We start from the raw sequence: 18307 nt of genomic DNA, 5'->3' as shown, positions 1-18307 counted from the left end.
CACTTTTCCAAAGCATATTACTTTAATCATTCCAGACAACAAGTAATAAACCCAATGGATTAATAGACGGACAATCAATCTAAAGTTTTAGGTTTGTTTGGACCATCTCATTTCCTTTAGACTATCCAGTCTTAGTTTACATAAGTTATTTGCACTTGGTCTAGTTGGCAAGAGTAATTTCTTTTTTCTAACGTTTCATTTTGTTTTTTCTTCTCCTAGAACCAGTGATCAAGTTCTCTGAAATAAAACACAGCATTCAGGAGCCTCAGGAACCTGGAGAAATTGCGCTTGTAAGAATCCCTGTTCTACGCCTTGGTGATAGCTCCAAAGTATCCATTGTCAGAGTGCACACTAAGGATGGCTCAGCCACCTCAGGGGAAGACTACGGTCCAATGTCAGAAGGTAAGGGTTTTGTTGTGTTGTGGGGATGGGAAGCATTAGTGCCTTACTGCAAAAGGATGCTGGGCAGGGAGCAGAATTCTTATTGTAATAACTGAATGGTAGATGCTGAACTTTAGACTAGGTGTTCCTGCTTCACTTTGTGTATTTTGGAATGGGAGTTGCGGTCATTGTACATTTTTGCTCTTTCCAAGTTAATTGTGGGACTTGAAAGGGACTATTTGCATTAGGTTAGAGATGAGTCCCTATCTATTCTGGGCTACTTTGAAATTCCTACTCAGTATTTCTTTGTAAGAATGAAAGTTCAGTCTAGCTCAGGTATTTGTCTGCCTGAGCCATGTGTTTGAGCAGAATTTTATTCTTGAGCTTTGCTTCAGATCTGTTGAGCTGGCAGAGGGTTAGAATATTGTTGTGATAAACAGGGGAGATGATACAGGAAGAATATGCTCAAATTCTTGTTTCTGCTGTTTTAAGGTAATTGTCTAGCTTTATTCTGCTTCTATCTTCCTGCAGTATGGAAGAGGCATCTGCCCTAAGCATTTACAGGGAGGAGCTGGCAGTAGTTAGATGTTTTTTACAGAAAAGCCCATTGCTGGGTTCTCTGAGAACTGATGCTGGGTCCTCCAACTCCAAGGAGAGAATCTAAATGCCAAGGTTACAGAGCCATGTTTTCTTTATTGACCAGTTGCATTTTGATTTATTTTCTCATGGTGACATGGTTTTGATGGAGTGTCACCCTCACAGAAACAGTTTATAGCCTGGTGCTTACACTAACTCCCTAGAGGTGTAGCTCTTCTACAGCAAGTCCTCCAGGGAGGTATGATCTTGATTATAATTAGAGGAAACTGAATATAGAGAGTCTCTCATTTCTTGAATATTTGTGCTATGGGCTGGGCTAGTCTCTCAGCTATACATACCACTTTCTCCTGGCTTTTAAAGAGTAATCCCTCCTTGATTTCTGGAAGAAAGACCATAGATGCTTATTTCTAATACTTCCTATCTTGGGATTTCACGTAGATGAATGTGTGTCCTTAAATCCTGAGTGTCTTCCTATTAGCAAAGTGTATCTTGAAAAGTGTGTTGACTGTTTAGGGTGTCTTGCTCAAAGTGCAGGTGTTTTGGATCCTACTTAAATATGCACTACAAATGGAGCCCAAGGCAGCGCCCGTACTAGCATAATAACGTGCCTGGGACCAGTCCTGGGCATGCAGATCCACTCTGCTGAACTCTCTTTGCCACCAGAGCAGGACTGCTGCGTACAAACTGCTTCCTTGGCCCATGGTAATTATGAACTGTGTCCAGGGATTGTTTGGAAGAATGCTAGTTGGCTTGGCCCAAAATCGTGTCAGGAACCATTTTAAAACTTAAAAAAATGTAGGCAAACAATTTTTAATGGCTAGGAATATTTCTTAACACTTTTTATTTACCAGGATAGACATAACCTGAGCATCTCACAGTGATTCTAGAGTCCATGTCAGGGGTCTACAGGAAATTTTAGATGCCTTTCTGATTATAACCCGTGCAGTGCTTCTAAAAAGTGAAATACATACCCCAAAACGGATTCTGATATCATTCTCAGTCTTTCGACAAGTTACCAATATCAGCTTGTATATTCTGTGCCAGGCAAAAGTGGGGTAGTTTGTACTTAGTCATTGTGCTGAATAATTGACTCTAACAGCTCAGTCCACTAATACATTTTACTTAGAGCAAAACTATGTTATTGCAACAGAATATGTTATTTTAACACAACCAACAAAGAAAACATTGTGTTGCTGTTGATTATGTGTTAATTTATTTTTCTTTAAATCAGATATTGGATTCAAAGAAGGAGAAACTGAGCACTTTGTTGAAGTAGAGATTCTGTATGATGGCATAAGAGAAATGAGAGAGGCATTTACTGTCCACTTGAAGCCTGATGAGAACATGGTAGCAGAGACACAGGTAACCACTGTTGGCAACAAAAGTTGCCATTGTAATGGAATTTTTTGTTTGGTATATGAACATCTAAGAAACTTGTACTCACAGCATGCATAACAGCCCAGTGTATATATGTTCATGTGGCCAGCTAGGGGCATACCTGGCTGCATATTGGGTATAAATTAGCTGAAAATGCACACACTTTGGACAAAGATGGAAATGATAAATTTCCAGTTTTGTGTGACCTACTGTTTACGTCATAGGCAGCTTGGCAGTAGAGAGCTCTGTCATTCTTTCTGTGCAATTGGTATATGTTTTACAAAAATGTAGTACACAAACCAGCACGTAGAAACCTGTTCTGTCTTTTGCCATTACAGATGGTGAAAAGCAGCAATAGAAGATTAAACAAAAAAAAAAAGAAGAAGAAGCTGTGATTGGGAGTTGCTGTTTGTGTTAATACTGTCACTGGCTGCTACCAGACTCATTACAAAGAAAAGGCTATATTGGTCCCTTTCTAAACATGTGGAAAGGGGACAGATGGACATAGATTAACCTGCCATTTCTTCCTTTATTTAGAGAGCATACTAAGTGCTAGAGCTACGGCAGTTTGGAAGCACACAGCCTGACATTTTGGTCTATATTTAAGACAGAATTTGACTTGACCATCAGCAACTTCCTATGTATACCATGTATCTCATACCATGACAAATTTTTAGGCCAGTATTTTAAATTCAAAGGTCCTAAAACTCTAACCTTCAGCATCTATATTTAAATGACTAAAATAGCCATTAAAATGGCTAATTTTGTTTCGCTTTTGCTAGTGTTTGGGGAATTTATTCTTTCTTACTATTTAGCTAGTTGTAGATGAACAGATTTTAAATGGAAAACCTACAAAAACCATGGAGGAGAGAACTCTTCTTAATACAGGTCACAGTTTTATCAAGAAACAGTGGATAAAATCAGAAGTTTGGTGACAGAAATTAAGTTGCAGGCACTGCTTCTTCCTCCATCCCTCGTTTTCAGCAGTAAACATAACCTTTTCTCTCTCTCAGTTCAGATGAGTAAAGCTATTGTGTACATTGAAGAAGTGGACAGCATTGCAGATGTGACGTTCCCAGCTGTGCCCCAGGTTGTCTCACTTCTGATGTATGATGATACTTCTAAAAGCAAAGAAAATCCACACCCTCTGACCAGCTATCCTGTTGTGTGTGTAACGGTAAGACCTGCTTCTGTGTGCTTTTGTCCAGATTACTAATTCCATGCTCTGGAGCACCAAAAAAAAGTAAAAAGTACTCATTTCTGGAAAACGACAACTAAAAGTAGCAGCCTGTTACTGCTTGCTATTACTAAACTTGACTGAGATTGGAGAGAGCCTGGATGTTGGCGGCTTTTTTTCATTTTGTTCTAAACTCTCCAAACTCTGTGCCACAAACACATGGATTGCTTAGAGTATTCTACTACAGTGACTTTAATGTTGTAGGAAGACTATCAAACATGGCCAGATATTTGGGTGCTTGGTACAGAATTCTGTGAGTTATAAGGAGAATCAGCCATCAATAATGAAGTTAGTTTATCATTAGTGCAATGAATTCTAGGCTGATTTTATTCAGCACCCCCATGTGAATGCTGGATTCCCTTGGCATATGGGGAAACTGAGGCTGAAAAGGGCCTGCACTGCACCAAGCTGAGGGTGCAATGCTGAAGTGCTTGGACCTCTTGCACCTGCTGTGAAGGGAGTGGGTGTCTGCAGAGCTCAGCTGGGGCTGTCTGCGAGCTCACTGCCCCCAGCAGTGCACCCCCTGCTCTGCAGAGTCATCAGCACAGGGTGCACAGGGGTACCTCACCTTCCAGCTCCACATCCAGCCTCTTCGCTTTAACCACAGGGGAAATAAGTGTGAGGTGTAAGATGTCATGCAGAAGTGTCAGAGGCACTTGTTTGAGTCACCTGCTGCCCTAACTCTGGGAACAAGAGCTTCCAAGAGAGGGTCAGTAACGCTCCTAACCCTGCAACAGCTGTTTCTGCAGGGGGTATCTCTCACTGGCCTAAATAGGTCTTTGGTACTGGACTGTGCTGTCAAAGTAATAACCAGTTCCAGGGGATGCCTGGCATGCATAGAGTTAGGGCCAGAAAAAATAAGAGTTTTCTAAATCCAAAGCTGAGCAGGCTGGAAGGTGAGGAGGAGCTGAGCACTGCCAAATGTGGACCACAGCTGGACGGTACAGAGTTTTCCAGAAACGGTTTCTATCATTGGCTTTGTGAGCAGAGCTGTGCTGTGAGCAGTAAATTTTACCAAACTTGTCTGAACAGCTTCTGGTATCAGCCATCTGTCCCAGGAGGCTGCTGTCCTAGACAGAGCTGGCTGAGGGACACATGCTTGTGTATATGCTGGTTCTGTGTAAAGTCAGGTGTTTTAAACCATTAATAAAAGTAGGTTTTGAGTAAAAAAGCTGAATTTTGCACTAATAAAAGGCATATATGTATCTTTACTCCTGGTTGATTCTGCCGTGGGAGCAACAACAAACTGTTGGGAAGGGAGCAGCTGTAACTGTGGCAGCTTGTTGACAGGGGAAAATGAATTGAGGCTATTCATTTTATGTTTCTGACAGTTCCTAATCTATTAGGGTGGTTCACACTGGAATTTCCAAACAAGGGTGTCTGAATTTGGGAAACTTGACCCAGTTTTGAGCTGGTCAAATAAGTGGTCAGGTTTTGGAGTTAGCAACAGTATTTTTCAGAGTTGCATGGTCAGAGGTGACAAATACACGAGTCAAAACAGCAGCTCACAGCTATCCAGGTTTTTTTGTTTGGTCTTGGTTTTTAATAAAATAAAAGCTGGCTTTCATTCCTATCCCCTCAATTAAGAGGAAAATAGTCTGCATAAATGTGTTATTTTGTTGTTACATTTCTGGTAAGAAGCATGGTGCTGTTGGAAAATACTTAACATTTTGGTTGCCTGGAGCAGGCACAAGTAAGTACAGATAACCCCATTTATTTTGTATATATGCCAGCCTGTAGGCATGTAATCCCAAGTATTCAGACTACGACAAGACTGGATCCATCTGTGCCACAGAAAACATCAATGATACTCTGACCCTGTACCGCTGGCTTGTCAGTGCTCCAAGTGGCAGCGATGGTGTCACCAGCCCAATGAGGGAAGTGGATGCCAACACTTTTTTTACCAACACCAAATCCATCTCCCTGGACTCTATATACTTCCAAGCAGGCTCCAGGCTTCAGTGTGCAGCACAAGCTGTGAATGCCAACGGTGATGCAGGTCTGGAGCTGCTGAGTCCAATTTATACAGTAAGCAGAGAGGAAGGTGAGTGGTCATGACAGGAAGATAGTAGCCTTTCTTGGGCAAAGATAAATTAGTGCTTGCAGCTGATGGAGGTCTGCTATGGGGTGTTTCCTTCTAGGACTTTAGTGCTCATATGTCAGTTATATTTATTTTTGCCATATACAGGACTGTTGCTAGTGAATGGCAAGAGCGTCACATAATTGCATCATCAGCTTTGGTATTTCAGGAGTTTGTACCCATCATAGCTCGTGTGTAAATAATGGGAGGGTGTATGGTGATAATGATTTTTACACCTAATTTGACTGGAGACTCAAGCAGAATTTGACTGCCTCAGTCTTCAATCCTTTACTTTTCTTAATGTACATATGCATGCATGCACTTCTGTTTCCATGCGGTATCAGTTTAAACATCACAGCTACTCACATCAAGAGCAGAGTGTAGCTGTGTTGAGTTTGATATCATCTAAAGACCTGCAGACTAGAGCCAGTTAAAATATAGGTGCTGGGAAAGGGTGGGGGCCTGAAATCCTCAAGGAAATTCAGATGTTGCAGCACTGTCTGTATAACTGGTGCATCCTGATGCCCAGAGACATTCACAGCCTTGTGTGAAGCACCCAGCACATCTAAACTGTGCATGGAAAGAGGTAGAAATTTGAGGAAGGAACTCTCTGAAGCCAAAAAGAGACTTGGGACCTGCAAAAAATAAGTTGAAAATGCTGCGAACTAAGCCGATGCCTCTCAGAAAGTAGGGAGCCGCCCTAATTCTGGGCTAAAGATGGACCATATCCCTCAGGTTTCTTAGCTGTGATCATTCTCTAAATTTATATGTTTAAACTGTTGCTTTTTCTCAGAAAATCAGGTTGAGGAAAATGTACTTTTGTGCTCAACCACTTAGTGGCTAGAACTGTTACTTGAGAGGTGAATTACTTTAAAGTCCTGTTCTGCCCAAATTAAAGCAGGAGCTTGACTTTTCTGACACCCGAACTGTTGTGTATTTGGGGCGTAAGTGTTCCTCTGTATCTCTGGACTAAATTGTTTGTTTTGGAATTGGTAATGCAATACTGACTGGGTGAGAGAAGCACTACCCCCCCTCCCCCCCCGATTACATGAGGGAGTCAGATTGTGTTTCACACACGCTTTTCTCAACCTCAGCTGCACAGTTCAGTGCTTCTGCTGCATCTGGCTGTGTTCCTTCCCCATGTCCTCCAGCCACAGTGCAAGACCCCCAGGAAGAATTAGACTGTGAAAAGAACTGGAAAAGCTTCCTGATACCAGGGTATTAGTGCTGTTGTAGCTGTGGTGGTCTGTCAGAAAGACAAGACAAAATTTGTGGATAGAGGCGGCAGTTTTTGTTAGGATCACAAGTTGCTTTTGAGCATACGATCCAGGACTGAAATCCATCAGGATTTTAGACAGTTGTGTTCTTACTTGATGGCTGAAAAGTAGCTCCCTCAGGACTTTCCATACTTACAAAATTAGGCAGTAGCTTGTGAAGGTTCCCTGGGTCTTCCAAGTGTTAGGTTTGCCCTAAAGTGGCAATTATGTATCTTAGCTCCTTTGTGCATTTATCACTACAGACCTAAAGTGTTTGGTCTTTGTGTAATTTGATTAGGAATTATCTTTGTTTTTCTGATTGATGAAGAGAACCCAAAATATCTCTCTAGTATAAGTGGTGGAGCCCGCAGAACAGTGGGCCTGTGTATTTTAGTTAGCTATGGTCTGCAAGATGGTAGCTCTGTTTCAGCAGCCTATTCTTTGTGGCAAGAGCTCAACTGCAGTTGCGAACTACCCAGCCCTTCACCCCAATGAGTGCTGGCTGCCAAGGTAAATGCTGGTGTGGTGTTGCCATCTCTACTTTTCTAGGGAGGAAGGACAAACACTCATCACAAAGCGGGTCAGGTTCCTCAGCCATCGCTGGAGAATGAAGGTTTTCCATGCTGCTTTCCCTGCCTCTCTGAAAAGGACATGCCCTGCTACAGACACTACATGGATACTTGAGGCCTTGGCCCTAGGGGTTACAGTAGGCAACATGCGCAGAGCTGTATTGTTCTAACCTGGCTCTATGGACAGACATCTCCAAGCTTCTCAAGACAGAGATAGCACAATTCATCAGATGTCTCACAGTTCATCTTTTCCCTTTGCTCAGGTCTTTGTCAACCTCACATCCCAGGAACAGTGGGAGCAGAACCTTTCTCCACTAAAATATGCTACATGGGTCCAGATGATCCTGACTATCCCAATCTGATCCGATTAACAGTCACTATGCCCCATATGGACGGTAAGCACTGAGTGGCCAGAGTAGCCTCTTATTTAACACACATTGCTTTGGACTTTTCCTCTCCGACAGATTTGTCTCTCAAAGTAAAAGCAGTATTTTGGTTCTGACCAGGAATAGGCCAGAATGCTCTGAACATGCTTAGCAGACGTGTTCAAACACAGCAGTTGTTTGCTGCATTGCATTAAATCATGAATGATCTGTGTTTAAGCAACAACTTAACCAATTGCAAAGTTAATGTATGGATGAAACCTTGGACATCCTAATCTCTTACATTTCCAGACTCCAGCACTAAAAATATGTTCACAAGCAGATAATGAATACTTTGGATGTTCCCTTCCATTCAGGATGCTAATGGATCATGTGGCTTCTGTGTTTCAGGAATGTTGCCAGTTATCTCCACACGCCCCTTATCCAACTTTGAGCTAGCACTTAGTCCAGATGGCACTCGCGTGGGACACCACAAATGCTCCAACCTACTGGACTATGATGAGATCCAAACCAAACATGGCTTTATAAGAAAGGGAAATAAGAATCCCAAAGTGATTGGAGAAACATCACCTTACCAGTATAGCAGTGCTCTGCGATCTGCTAAAACCTTGCGTTTCTACCGGAACCTCAACCTCGAGGCTTGCCTTTGGGAGTTCAACAGTTACTATGATATGTCTGAGCTGCTCACTGACTGCGGTGGCTCCATTGGCACAGATGGGCAGGTGTGTGACACTGAAGCACCTTTCTCTCCCAGCACTAGTCTTTGGAAGAACAAGTCCAAGCAAAAAGTGTTTCTAAGGATTATACGAGAAAGGGTTTAGTCACTATGCAGACAGTTTGATACATGTTTCCTTAGCATAAATGTTTTAGAAGTACAGACTTGTTCCTATGCACTGTATTTCTCTGCCCAGGCATGATTCATTTTTCTTCCCTGTAATTGAGCACAGCTAATTGAGCTGCTGTTCTTAGCCTGGATTTTTAGAAACTCTGCTTTTTTGACTCAAAGAGCTTTTCCAGACTGTTCATGCTCTTGTGCTGGGAGCCAAATTCCATGTGTCAGTGAATGCAAAGAAGAGACTATAGCCTTATGGCCTTACAGAAGTAAACTGTATGTGTAAGGTATGTTATTGACCCTCTATGGGTATTCTAAGGATATAGAAAGAAGTGTTTTAAAAAACCCTGTAGTTCTTAAATTAGAAGCTCCATTTTAAAATTGGCCGATGTACAGTGCAGCTATTTCAGGATTTGGGCAGAGCTGTCAAACAGGTGAGATTGTATAAATAAAAGGTTGGTTGATAAGGAAAAAAAAAATTATACCCAAAATGTGGATTTCTACCCTCCTGAGTAAAATAGGCCACCTCTCCAGATCTTTGCTATGAATTACTTCAGCATTGACCACAGAGCAGGCATGGTCGCTCCCCTGAACAGTGTTCAACAGCACGTTGCAGTTACTTAGAAAGTAACCCAACGCACAAGGGCCCTGTAGCAATTGCGTCCACGTTAGGGGTAATTCCAGGGGGCTGTAGAGCAATACTGCCTTGAATCAGTCCTGTTTCAGCCGCTTGATCACTTTGCCATTTCTGTAAGTGCTAAACTGTTACCTTTTCAACTGATACTCAGTATCTAAAGAATATTATTTACTGATTATCTGCTTGGCCATCTCTTTCTGTCTGCTTGGTAGATGAAAGGGGGAGAGAAGGGGGATAGAGAGGGAGAGAGAGAACTCTATAACTCAGACTGTAGTCAGTGTCAGCAGTGTGCCAGGGTGCCAAAATCTATTGAGCTTAGTCTATTGTGAAGGTAAGTGTTACTTATAAGATTGATTTATGAATATGGATTTGATTCCTTAACACCCTAGGAAGCTGGTGGTTCTGATCTGGAATTTTCTTTTAGGCCACCTTTGATTTCCGTGGAGTTTGTTTAGGAGGCTATTTTCTGCTCCCAAGTAAAGCAAAAGCTTTGCCAGACCTTTTTTTTTTTTTTTTTTCCTTTGGAGAGGCACTAGCACTGTTATGTTGGCAAAGATTTGGAGACACTATCAAGTAAGGTTGTGTGCAGGATAAGGAAAAAAAAGTGATGTCAATAAAGAGATGAAAAATATTTCCATGCAGGTTTTTTGCTTAGATTTAAAGAATGCAATTCATGAGAATGCAAGGTTTGCAGTAAAGCTCACTTCTTTCAGATTGCATGTGGTAACCCTGTACTTCAATGTTTTTCAGGTCTTAAATCTGGTGCAGTCATATGTCACACTGCGGGTGCCCCTTTATGTCTCCTATGTCTTCCACTCCCCTGCTGCAGTTGGTGGCTGGCAGCATTTTGACTTGCAGTCTGAACTGAGACTCACCTTTGTGTACGACACTGCTATCCTGTGGAAAGATGGGATAGGCAGCCCTCCTGAATCACAGATTCAAGGTGAGCTGTTCCTTCATTTTTAAACTCCACCCTACTCCACTTTCTGCTGGTGGGAGCCATGTAGTCAATAAAGATGCTTTTTAGCCTTGAGAATCTCATACATAGTAACAGCAAGCCTGACTCCCCCACTTAAAACATGTACTCAAAGGACCATGATGTTTGTTTTTTAATGCCATATGTTATTAAATTAGATGTACTGAATCTTTCCCCAAGTGCATGCTGCTTTTAATCTATCAAAAATTAGACAAATTAGTGCACAAATCAACTCTAAAGCAGGTATTCTTATGGGGGTTAGACTCCAGTGCTGAATTGGTACAGAGTTACAGAGCAGTAGAAGCATATATGTATAGCCCTGTGCAGTGGAAGTGTCTGAACGCCTGCAAAAGGGACCTTTCCGGAGCAAGTAGCCTTGGTGTCTGTGTGAGGGGGAAAAAGGTCGTAGACTCCATCCTTTTCCTGCCTGCACTCTGTTACATCAGCATATGCGGATATACTTCAGGTGAGTCTGGTCTTATGCCAGCACAAGGGAGAAAAAAATGTGTCCTGGTGGAGAAGACTGTCAGCTGGTATAAATCAGTGTATTTCTTCTGAAGTTGGTGGGTCTGGAGATGTGTCAAAACAACCAGCATGACAGGTTTTAATTTCTCCAAAGAGCATCAGAGCTTTGGTAAAGTGTTTCAGATCTCCAGGTACAGAAAATATCTAAAGAGACTTTCTTTAAAAATGTACGCTGGAAATGTCAGTGGTAAGCACTGTGGTTTTTTCCTCACTAGGATCCCTCTATCCCACGAGTATGTGGATCAATGACAAAGGGCGACTAGTGGTGAACTTCCGAACGGAGATTCGGTTCCAGGGCCAGCTGGTCATGTCTCACCCAGGTACGTACCTGGCCTGTCTGCCTGCACTAGCCAGGGTATCTCTAGCACTGTCTACCCTGCAGAGGGGAAAGGTATTTTACAGCAAAAGGTTTGTCTCAGCGTAGAAGGGAAATAAGTAACGAAGGCACTTTCTTTTCTGGAACATTAGTTAATTCCTTTCTGCTCTCTTGTTTCTTTGCTTATGTGTGCTGTTTTTATACCATGCCAGATATTAGTATTAATTATGGCAAATTATAATTTGCCTTTTGTTCTTTCAGGAACATCTCTGTCATCGATGGTGATGTCTGCTGACCACCCTGGCCTCACATTTACACTCAGTCTGTTACGAAGTGAGCCGACCTTCCATCAGCCTGTGCAGCAGTGGAGTTTTATTTCTGACTTTGCTGTGAGTTTACATTCAGACTTGAACATAGGGAAGCAAAGGGAACTGTCAGTTTTTAATATACTTTCTATGCAGTCATCTGCACTGTAAGATCAGTCGGCATCAGCTCATTTGGGTAGAATCATATGTAGTAGCCCTGACCACTCACCACTCTGTATTTTCATTATATAATGAACAGTCAGTCCCTGGTGTCCTTGGGTTTCAAGTCCAAAGGCCTGAATCCCTGCTACCGCTAATGCTAGTGGACACCATGCATTAAGCAGGCCAGTGCTGGAGCTGTGGCCTCTCTTGAAGAATTTGCCTTTATGAGAAACGTTATCTCCCTCAGCGTTGTCAGGAAACTGTGATCCAAGAGCTGCTGCTGCTGTTCTTAGAGGCAGGGTCTTCTCCCATGTGCAACAAAGTTTCTTAGCTCCTGCTGAGCTCAGGAGTCAGCGGGAACCACTGTGCCCCAGGAGCCTGTGCCTCTAAAATAGGGCAAAAGAGGCCTGCTCAAAGTATCTTGTTTCTGCGAGAGAGATGTAACCCAGCTGCTCAGCTCTCACTGAGCTGGCAAGAAGGGGGCTATTTGCATTCGCACAGAAAAGGTGGCAGAAATCATCTCCCCTTCAGACAAGTTTAGTATGTTAGATCTGGGCAAATTTGGCATGTTTGATTCCCACCACTACCGAGGCAAGGCCTCAAAGGCCTCTTAGTAGGTATGTGTTATTGGTCCTCATTTTACAGAGTAGAAGAGAGGCAGCGTGTGTTAGTGCCTTGCCTATGCTGTAGAAGTGCACCAACAGTGCTGGTGCAGGCACTTTCTGAAGTGAAGCACCAGGTTTGTGAAAGTGTTTAGGTTGCTGATGGGAATTCAGCTTGGCCTCAGGGGCAGCACGAGCTGAAAAAGTGCTTGTTCAGAGACTGTGGAGAATGCTCACTTCTCCAATCTTTTCCCAGGTATGCGATTACTCAGGTACTTACACTGAAATTTATCCCCTGTACTGCTGCGCCCAGCCAGCAATATGCCCTTCCTGTCATCTGCAACCCACAGGAGCCAATTGCCTTTGACATGGACATCAGGTTCCAGCAGGTACAGCATTTTCCTTAGGACTTGCATTTTTTTTCCACAAAACTTTAATGGGCAAAACTGGCTGAAAACAAATTTAGGCTGGAGGGCAGGTGTTCTGTAACAACTGAAAGAGATGTTCTGGCATAAGTAGTCCGGTACCTGCTGTCAGGAGAAAATAACTGGAGCACATCAGATGGCTTCAGATGGAGCTTTTAACAGTGTTTTTAGACTGCTAGAAATCTCAGTTTCTTAGGTGAGATAAATCAAACTAAGTGATTTTTTTTCAATAATTAAACTCTTATTTTTCCATTTATTTACCTCATAGTCCATCCTATTCCTGACTCCCTGGCTAGGTACCTACTACCTTTTTGAGGAGAGAGGAATATTACTTCAAAGATTGTTTTCATGAGGAATGCTGTAGTCCCAAAGTTGATTTTTAAAGCTGCAAATCAATGTAATAGAATTATATTGAGAAGGTCTTTTTCTAAACCAGTGAGAAACACTTCATTCAGAATTAGTGGCTGTGTGAAAATTTTCCTGTATATATTAAAGCAAAAAAAATGCAGCCCACCAAGTAGTGCTAACTTAACACTGCAGAATGGTATAGAGGCCAGATTTTCCTTTGCTGTTAGTATGAGGAATGACTTAGCCTTTGGAGCTTGAGGACTCTAAATGTGAGATTTAACTTCAAACAGACATGCCGGACCTTTGAAAACCTCTTAGAATAACATTGCATCCTTCAGTCGGTGCATGAATTACCTGACGTTTTCTTCAAAAGCACGGGGCGCTTCAGAGGACTAGTCAGTGTCAGCCAGAGCTGCTCAACCTTTTCTGAACCTTAGAGCTCTTCTTTAGTGTACTGCTTAGACATCCACTTTTCATTATCCAGTTTTGACTGCCTTGGCAAGTGTAGAGACAACTGTATTACGCACAAATTAACTGAATGTCTCAATCTTGTTTGCTCAAAATAGTTGGTGTGGAATTGAAATGTAATTTTAATTTAAAAATACCACTTCATCAATAGTCTTCATGCTGCCACCTTGTAACACAGGAAATGAATGCTACACAGGAAAAGGAAAATGATTTGGTGCAGAGGTGAATAACTGTGGTTGTGGTGACACTTTCGTATTTGCATTAATTTCACTCTTCTTTGAATATAATCACACCCTTATATTATCACTAGAGGTTGCGTTTATTGTGGTCAGCAAATAAGATCTTACCTAGAGACATGAGAAACCATGAGGCTGTTTAATTTCTTACCTTATTTCTGTGATGGGGAGTCGTTGACCCTGTGCTTGTCCCAGCATCATGCGCCCAGGGGTTCGGTAGTGCCCCAGAGAGCCAGCTTTGCAGAGCGCGCATGCTGAAGGCTCCCTGCCTGCTCCCTCCCAAATACTCTCTGGGCCATGGTGGCCCTGCAGCCGTATGAGCAGTGGGGGAGGCAGAAAGGTGGTGGCTGGCAGTGACCTGCTGTCACCCTGGAGTTTAATCTGCTCGCAGGCCACTTCCCAGTTGTCTCCAGGTGTGGGCCGTTGGCCAGGTTGCATATCCTGGCAAACTGCACATGGCCTTCAAGTCCCAAAGGGAACAGCTGCCCAGAGCGTCTGGGACACTGGGTGGCAGCAGATGAGGTTTTTCATCCTGAGATTGCTGGTGTGACTGTGAGGATTGTCATTTAGGTGAAATGAGGTGGTGTTGGTCCAGGTTCTGGGCTTGATCCAGTTTTATTAGCCTCCTGCTCACAGCCCTGTTCTCTCAGTAACTTTCGCATGTGCCACTGAAAAATATATTGCTGGCCTGTAGCTGAGGAAACAGATATCGGCTGTGCACTTGGCACTGTATTTTACTTAGAAACCTTGAAATAAAGCACAGTTGGGTGTTTTAATGGGCCATGGTAAGAATCAGAGAATAGGAGATACTGTGCGTAGGAGTGATGTTTAGAAGTCCTGGGTACTACTGAAAGGCTTGATGGGCACAACACTACTATGGCAGTGGTGAACAATGAGCTTTGTAAAGCTAAAGCTGAGATGCTTTTCATCGTTTGATTTTGCTTTTCCCCACAGGTCAGTGACCCAGTGGCAGCAGAGTTCAGTCTAAATACTCAAATGTTCCTGCTGTCCAAACAGGAGCTTTGGATATCTGATGGGTCAGTGGGATTTGGTGATGGCACTGATGTGGCTTTTACTGAAGGTATTAAAAAAAAATAAAAAAAATCAGTTGTGCATTCAGCCTATTGTGAAGGCTAAAAGCAGCACCACTTTTAACAAGCCCCAACTATGTATTTTGCTAGTTTTTCTAACCCCTTTTAGCAACACATTTGTTTTGTGTACATGCATTTCCATTGCAAAAAGGTAAAATATCGAAGCAGTAAAGTATGATGTGATTTAGTATAACTGAAAGAGGCTTTGGTTCTGTTTATGGGATCTGATGGGAAAAGAATTCAAAGGTAGGTGCAGAGTTTAGGTGCCTGAACCTGACATTGCAGTTCTGCAAAAACCCTTGCTCAACTACTGCATAATCACAGATTCCTCTCGCCCTGGTTGTTTGGCTTTGAAGCTGCCCGGGCTTGAACTTTTTGCCCTGTTTTGACAGGGCTAAGTAGTTTCAGTGCTTAGTTCATTCTCATCAGAAACGTAGAAATTGGATTTGGTTGGCTACAGCCAAGCTGCTCATTCAGACTCTCTTGCTTTTTGAGTTTTGCCCAAGACAGGTGTTCCCATGCGCTGTACTCACTGTCCGCCTGGAGCTGTGATCAGGTGCAGTATTGGACCAGAAGTAATTTTGTTTTTAATGGGTCCCTTATTTGAGGTATTGGTCTGAAACCCAAATGCTCTGTTAGGAACTTTATTTTGTTTGATATAATAGTGAGCAGATTGGGTAACTTTTTGTATGTGAATATGGGTTGCCCTCTAGTGAAGAGAAAGGAAAAGCTTGCTTGAAAAGGGCTGCATTGTAAGACCCGCAGGTCAGTCCAAACTGTAACAGAGAAAACACTAAAGCCCATGATAAATTACTAGTAACAGTCTTGGAACTTACTGTCTTCATGTGCAAAGGGAAATACACCCAAAGCTAGGTAATTTTTAACAATACAGTCACAATGGTTTGGTAATATGCTGCTTTTATAAATTGACTAGTATAATATAATACGTATGACTCTGGTTTGCTAGGATCTGAAATCTATGGCCGAGTGATGGTGGATCCAGTTCAGAACCTCGGCAACTCCTTCAGCTGCACCATCGAGAAGGTGTTCCTTTGCACCGGCGCTGACGGATACGTGCCAAAGTACAGTCCAGACAATCAGGAGTACGGCTGTCTGGCTGACTTGCCTTCCCTCTTGTACAGATTCAAGATCCTGGTATGTAAATTAAGAGTTCACATAGCATGCCTTTTCGGGTTGCTGATTTCCAGGTGAATCTGGAAATACTAAACTTATTCCTTTTAGGACAAAGCTCAACCTGAGACCCAAGCAAGAGTCTTTGGAGACCTGGAATTTCATGCTACACTAGCAGCTGATCATGCAGATGCTTTTCCTTTAGTAAAACAGCCTGGCTCTGATGGTTTCAGCCTATCATCTGCTCCACTCTTCCAGGTAAGTTATCTGATATCGCAGAAACGTTCTTTCATGGTAAAAGAAGCCTGAAGTGGAGAAAAGAAGATACTGGTAATCATGGGCTCTGAGATAGTGCTTTTTCTGTCATTCTCAAATATTTTAGATAAGAACCAACTAAAATTTGGACAGCCTTATTTGGAAGAGCTTTTTTAATACATGACATTGGTCCTTATTTTTCTTTAGAGTTTAGATTTCTGACTTAAGCAACATGTTTACTTTGTTCCCTCCTGCTAACAGCGTAGAGACCATGACAGCATTGCTTTGTAATACAGAGGTACTCTTCTGCAGCCTTGCTGTTTTTGAGGACATGTACACCTGTGACTGAGGGCAGAAGTCACTGGTTTAGCTTACCATGGGGACCTTTTTACAGAGGAGAAAACTAAGAAATTGGATTGAGTTTTCTTGCAACTGGAAAAAAACTGGAAAAAAATGGTAATCTGTTCATATACGGTATGAAATAAAAAGAACAACTATGCTTCCTGTTTTAAGTCAGACAAATGTCTGGAATTAAGAGATTTGAATTTATTTGGTTCTCCTAAGGTGGGGTTTAGGCTGAGTTCTCACCTAAATTAAGACCAGCCTATGCTAGGTAGTTGCAATAGCCTTCCTACATAAACACTGGAAAGAACTAGGCACTTAGAAGACACAGTTTTATCTGACCTACATTAGAAGTCTGCATTAAGAAAAGATAAATCTTACCTCCAAGTGTCTATTTCTGCCATTAAATGTATGTGTGTGGTGGGGGGGTTGTTTTGCCTTTTTTTTTTTTCTTTTAAGGTGGCAGCAGGCCGAGAATGGTACATTCACACTATTTATATGGTCCGATCAAAAGAAAACGCTAATAGGCACAATGGCAAAAGAAGCCTTGATTATCACCACATATTGTCCTCTGCTAACAGCAGAGTTAACACCACAGCCTTGAAACGCAGCAGAAGAGCCAACCCAGACACCCCTGCCTTCATGCAAGACATTGGAGCAGATGAAAACAGGGGCATAAACATTCAGCATATTGCTCTTGACCGTTTCAACAAAGCTGCTGTCATCCAGAAAGACATGTTCCCAACTGGCATGCCGTATCACAGGCCAGTTCTGGAAATCCCAAACAAGGACTCTGAAAATAATATTGTACCTGTTACTGGAGGATTGACAGGGTTGCTGTTTCTGATCTGCACTGTGGTCCTAACTGTCCTTTTGTTGAAACAAAGGCAACAGCCCCCTCCTGGGAAAAGCAAAGCAACCATCAGCTACTCCAGCAGCAGCGAAACTGTGACCACACGCCCCAGCAGCAGTGACAGCTCAGAAGTCTAGCCAGTTTCTCCAGTGCTTGTCTTTTAAGATATGTGATTTCCTCAAAAAGCAGACTCTCAAAATCTAGCTCTTGGATGACTCTGTTGCACAGGCAATTGGCCACTTTTGTTTCTAATGCTAAAAGTCATGCATTATTATTGACGAACAGCTATTGCAGACAGGGTGTGTGTATTAGGTTCAGATGTGAATGACTTATTTATAGAATTCAAACTAGTACTCCATAAACAGATTATGCTTTTTTCTTTTAAACCTAGTAATGTTTTGCATATGCAGCTGTAAATGTGCCTTATAGACACCATGGCAAGCTGGTGCTTAAAGGGATGTGGTTTTTTTTTAGTTGCAGGTACATCTAGCTTTCATAGAACTGTTTTTTTTTGTTTTTTGTTTTTTATAACTACTTCTGGGTAAGAAGGAGTTACTAGTACTAGAAAATGGAAAGTAAGTAGTAGATAGTGTTCTTTCTTTTAAATGAATGATACCAACAGGTTTGTCTCAAATTTCAATGAGGACCTCAGCCCTATGGACAGCAGCAGGAGACTCACACAGGTATGGCTGTAATTGCAGCTCTGCTGTAATTAGAAGGAGAACATTGTGATTAACAGCTGTATGATTAATAAGAATTAGAACTATATTTTAAAGCCCCACTAGTATTAAGGCTTAGGTACTGGCATAAGTGCTTTCAAACACTCTTAAAGAAGTTCTCGTACTTGTACAACATTACTTATGACAGTTTTCCCATATTGTGTGATAATTACCCTTATTAGAATTGCCCTTGCTATATATAAA

At 42.3% G+C, this 18307-nt stretch overlaps 1 protein-coding gene across 1 annotated transcript in view; it reads left to right on the top strand.

Annotated features, from left to right (window-relative positions):
• Positions 1-18292, top strand: part of FREM3 (FRAS1 related extracellular matrix 3) — a 68210-nt gene extending 49918 nt beyond the window's left edge. The window contains 15 exon segments of the mRNA XM_013951556.2: positions 220-402; positions 2210-2340; positions 3374-3532; positions 5333-5636; positions 7761-7892; positions 8271-8602; positions 10100-10292; positions 11066-11170; positions 11428-11555; positions 12492-12517; positions 12519-12624; positions 14667-14793; positions 15771-15958; positions 16046-16192; positions 16991-18292. Coding sequence (XP_013807010.2) covers positions 220-402; positions 2210-2340; positions 3374-3532; positions 5333-5636; positions 7761-7892; positions 8271-8602; positions 10100-10292; positions 11066-11170; positions 11428-11555; positions 12492-12517; positions 12519-12624; positions 14667-14793; positions 15771-15958; positions 16046-16192; positions 16991-17521 — 2792 coding nt within the window. The 3' untranslated portion in view covers positions 17522-18292.
• The last annotated feature ends 15 nt before the right edge of the window (positions 18293-18307 follow it).

The sequence above is a fragment of the Apteryx mantelli genome, chromosome 5 (assembly GCF_036417845.1).
Source record: "Apteryx mantelli isolate bAptMan1 chromosome 5, bAptMan1.hap1, whole genome shotgun sequence".
Taxonomy (NCBI): domain Eukaryota; kingdom Metazoa; phylum Chordata; class Aves; order Apterygiformes; family Apterygidae; genus Apteryx; species Apteryx mantelli.
This window is presented reverse-complemented; position numbering and strand designations above follow the sequence as displayed.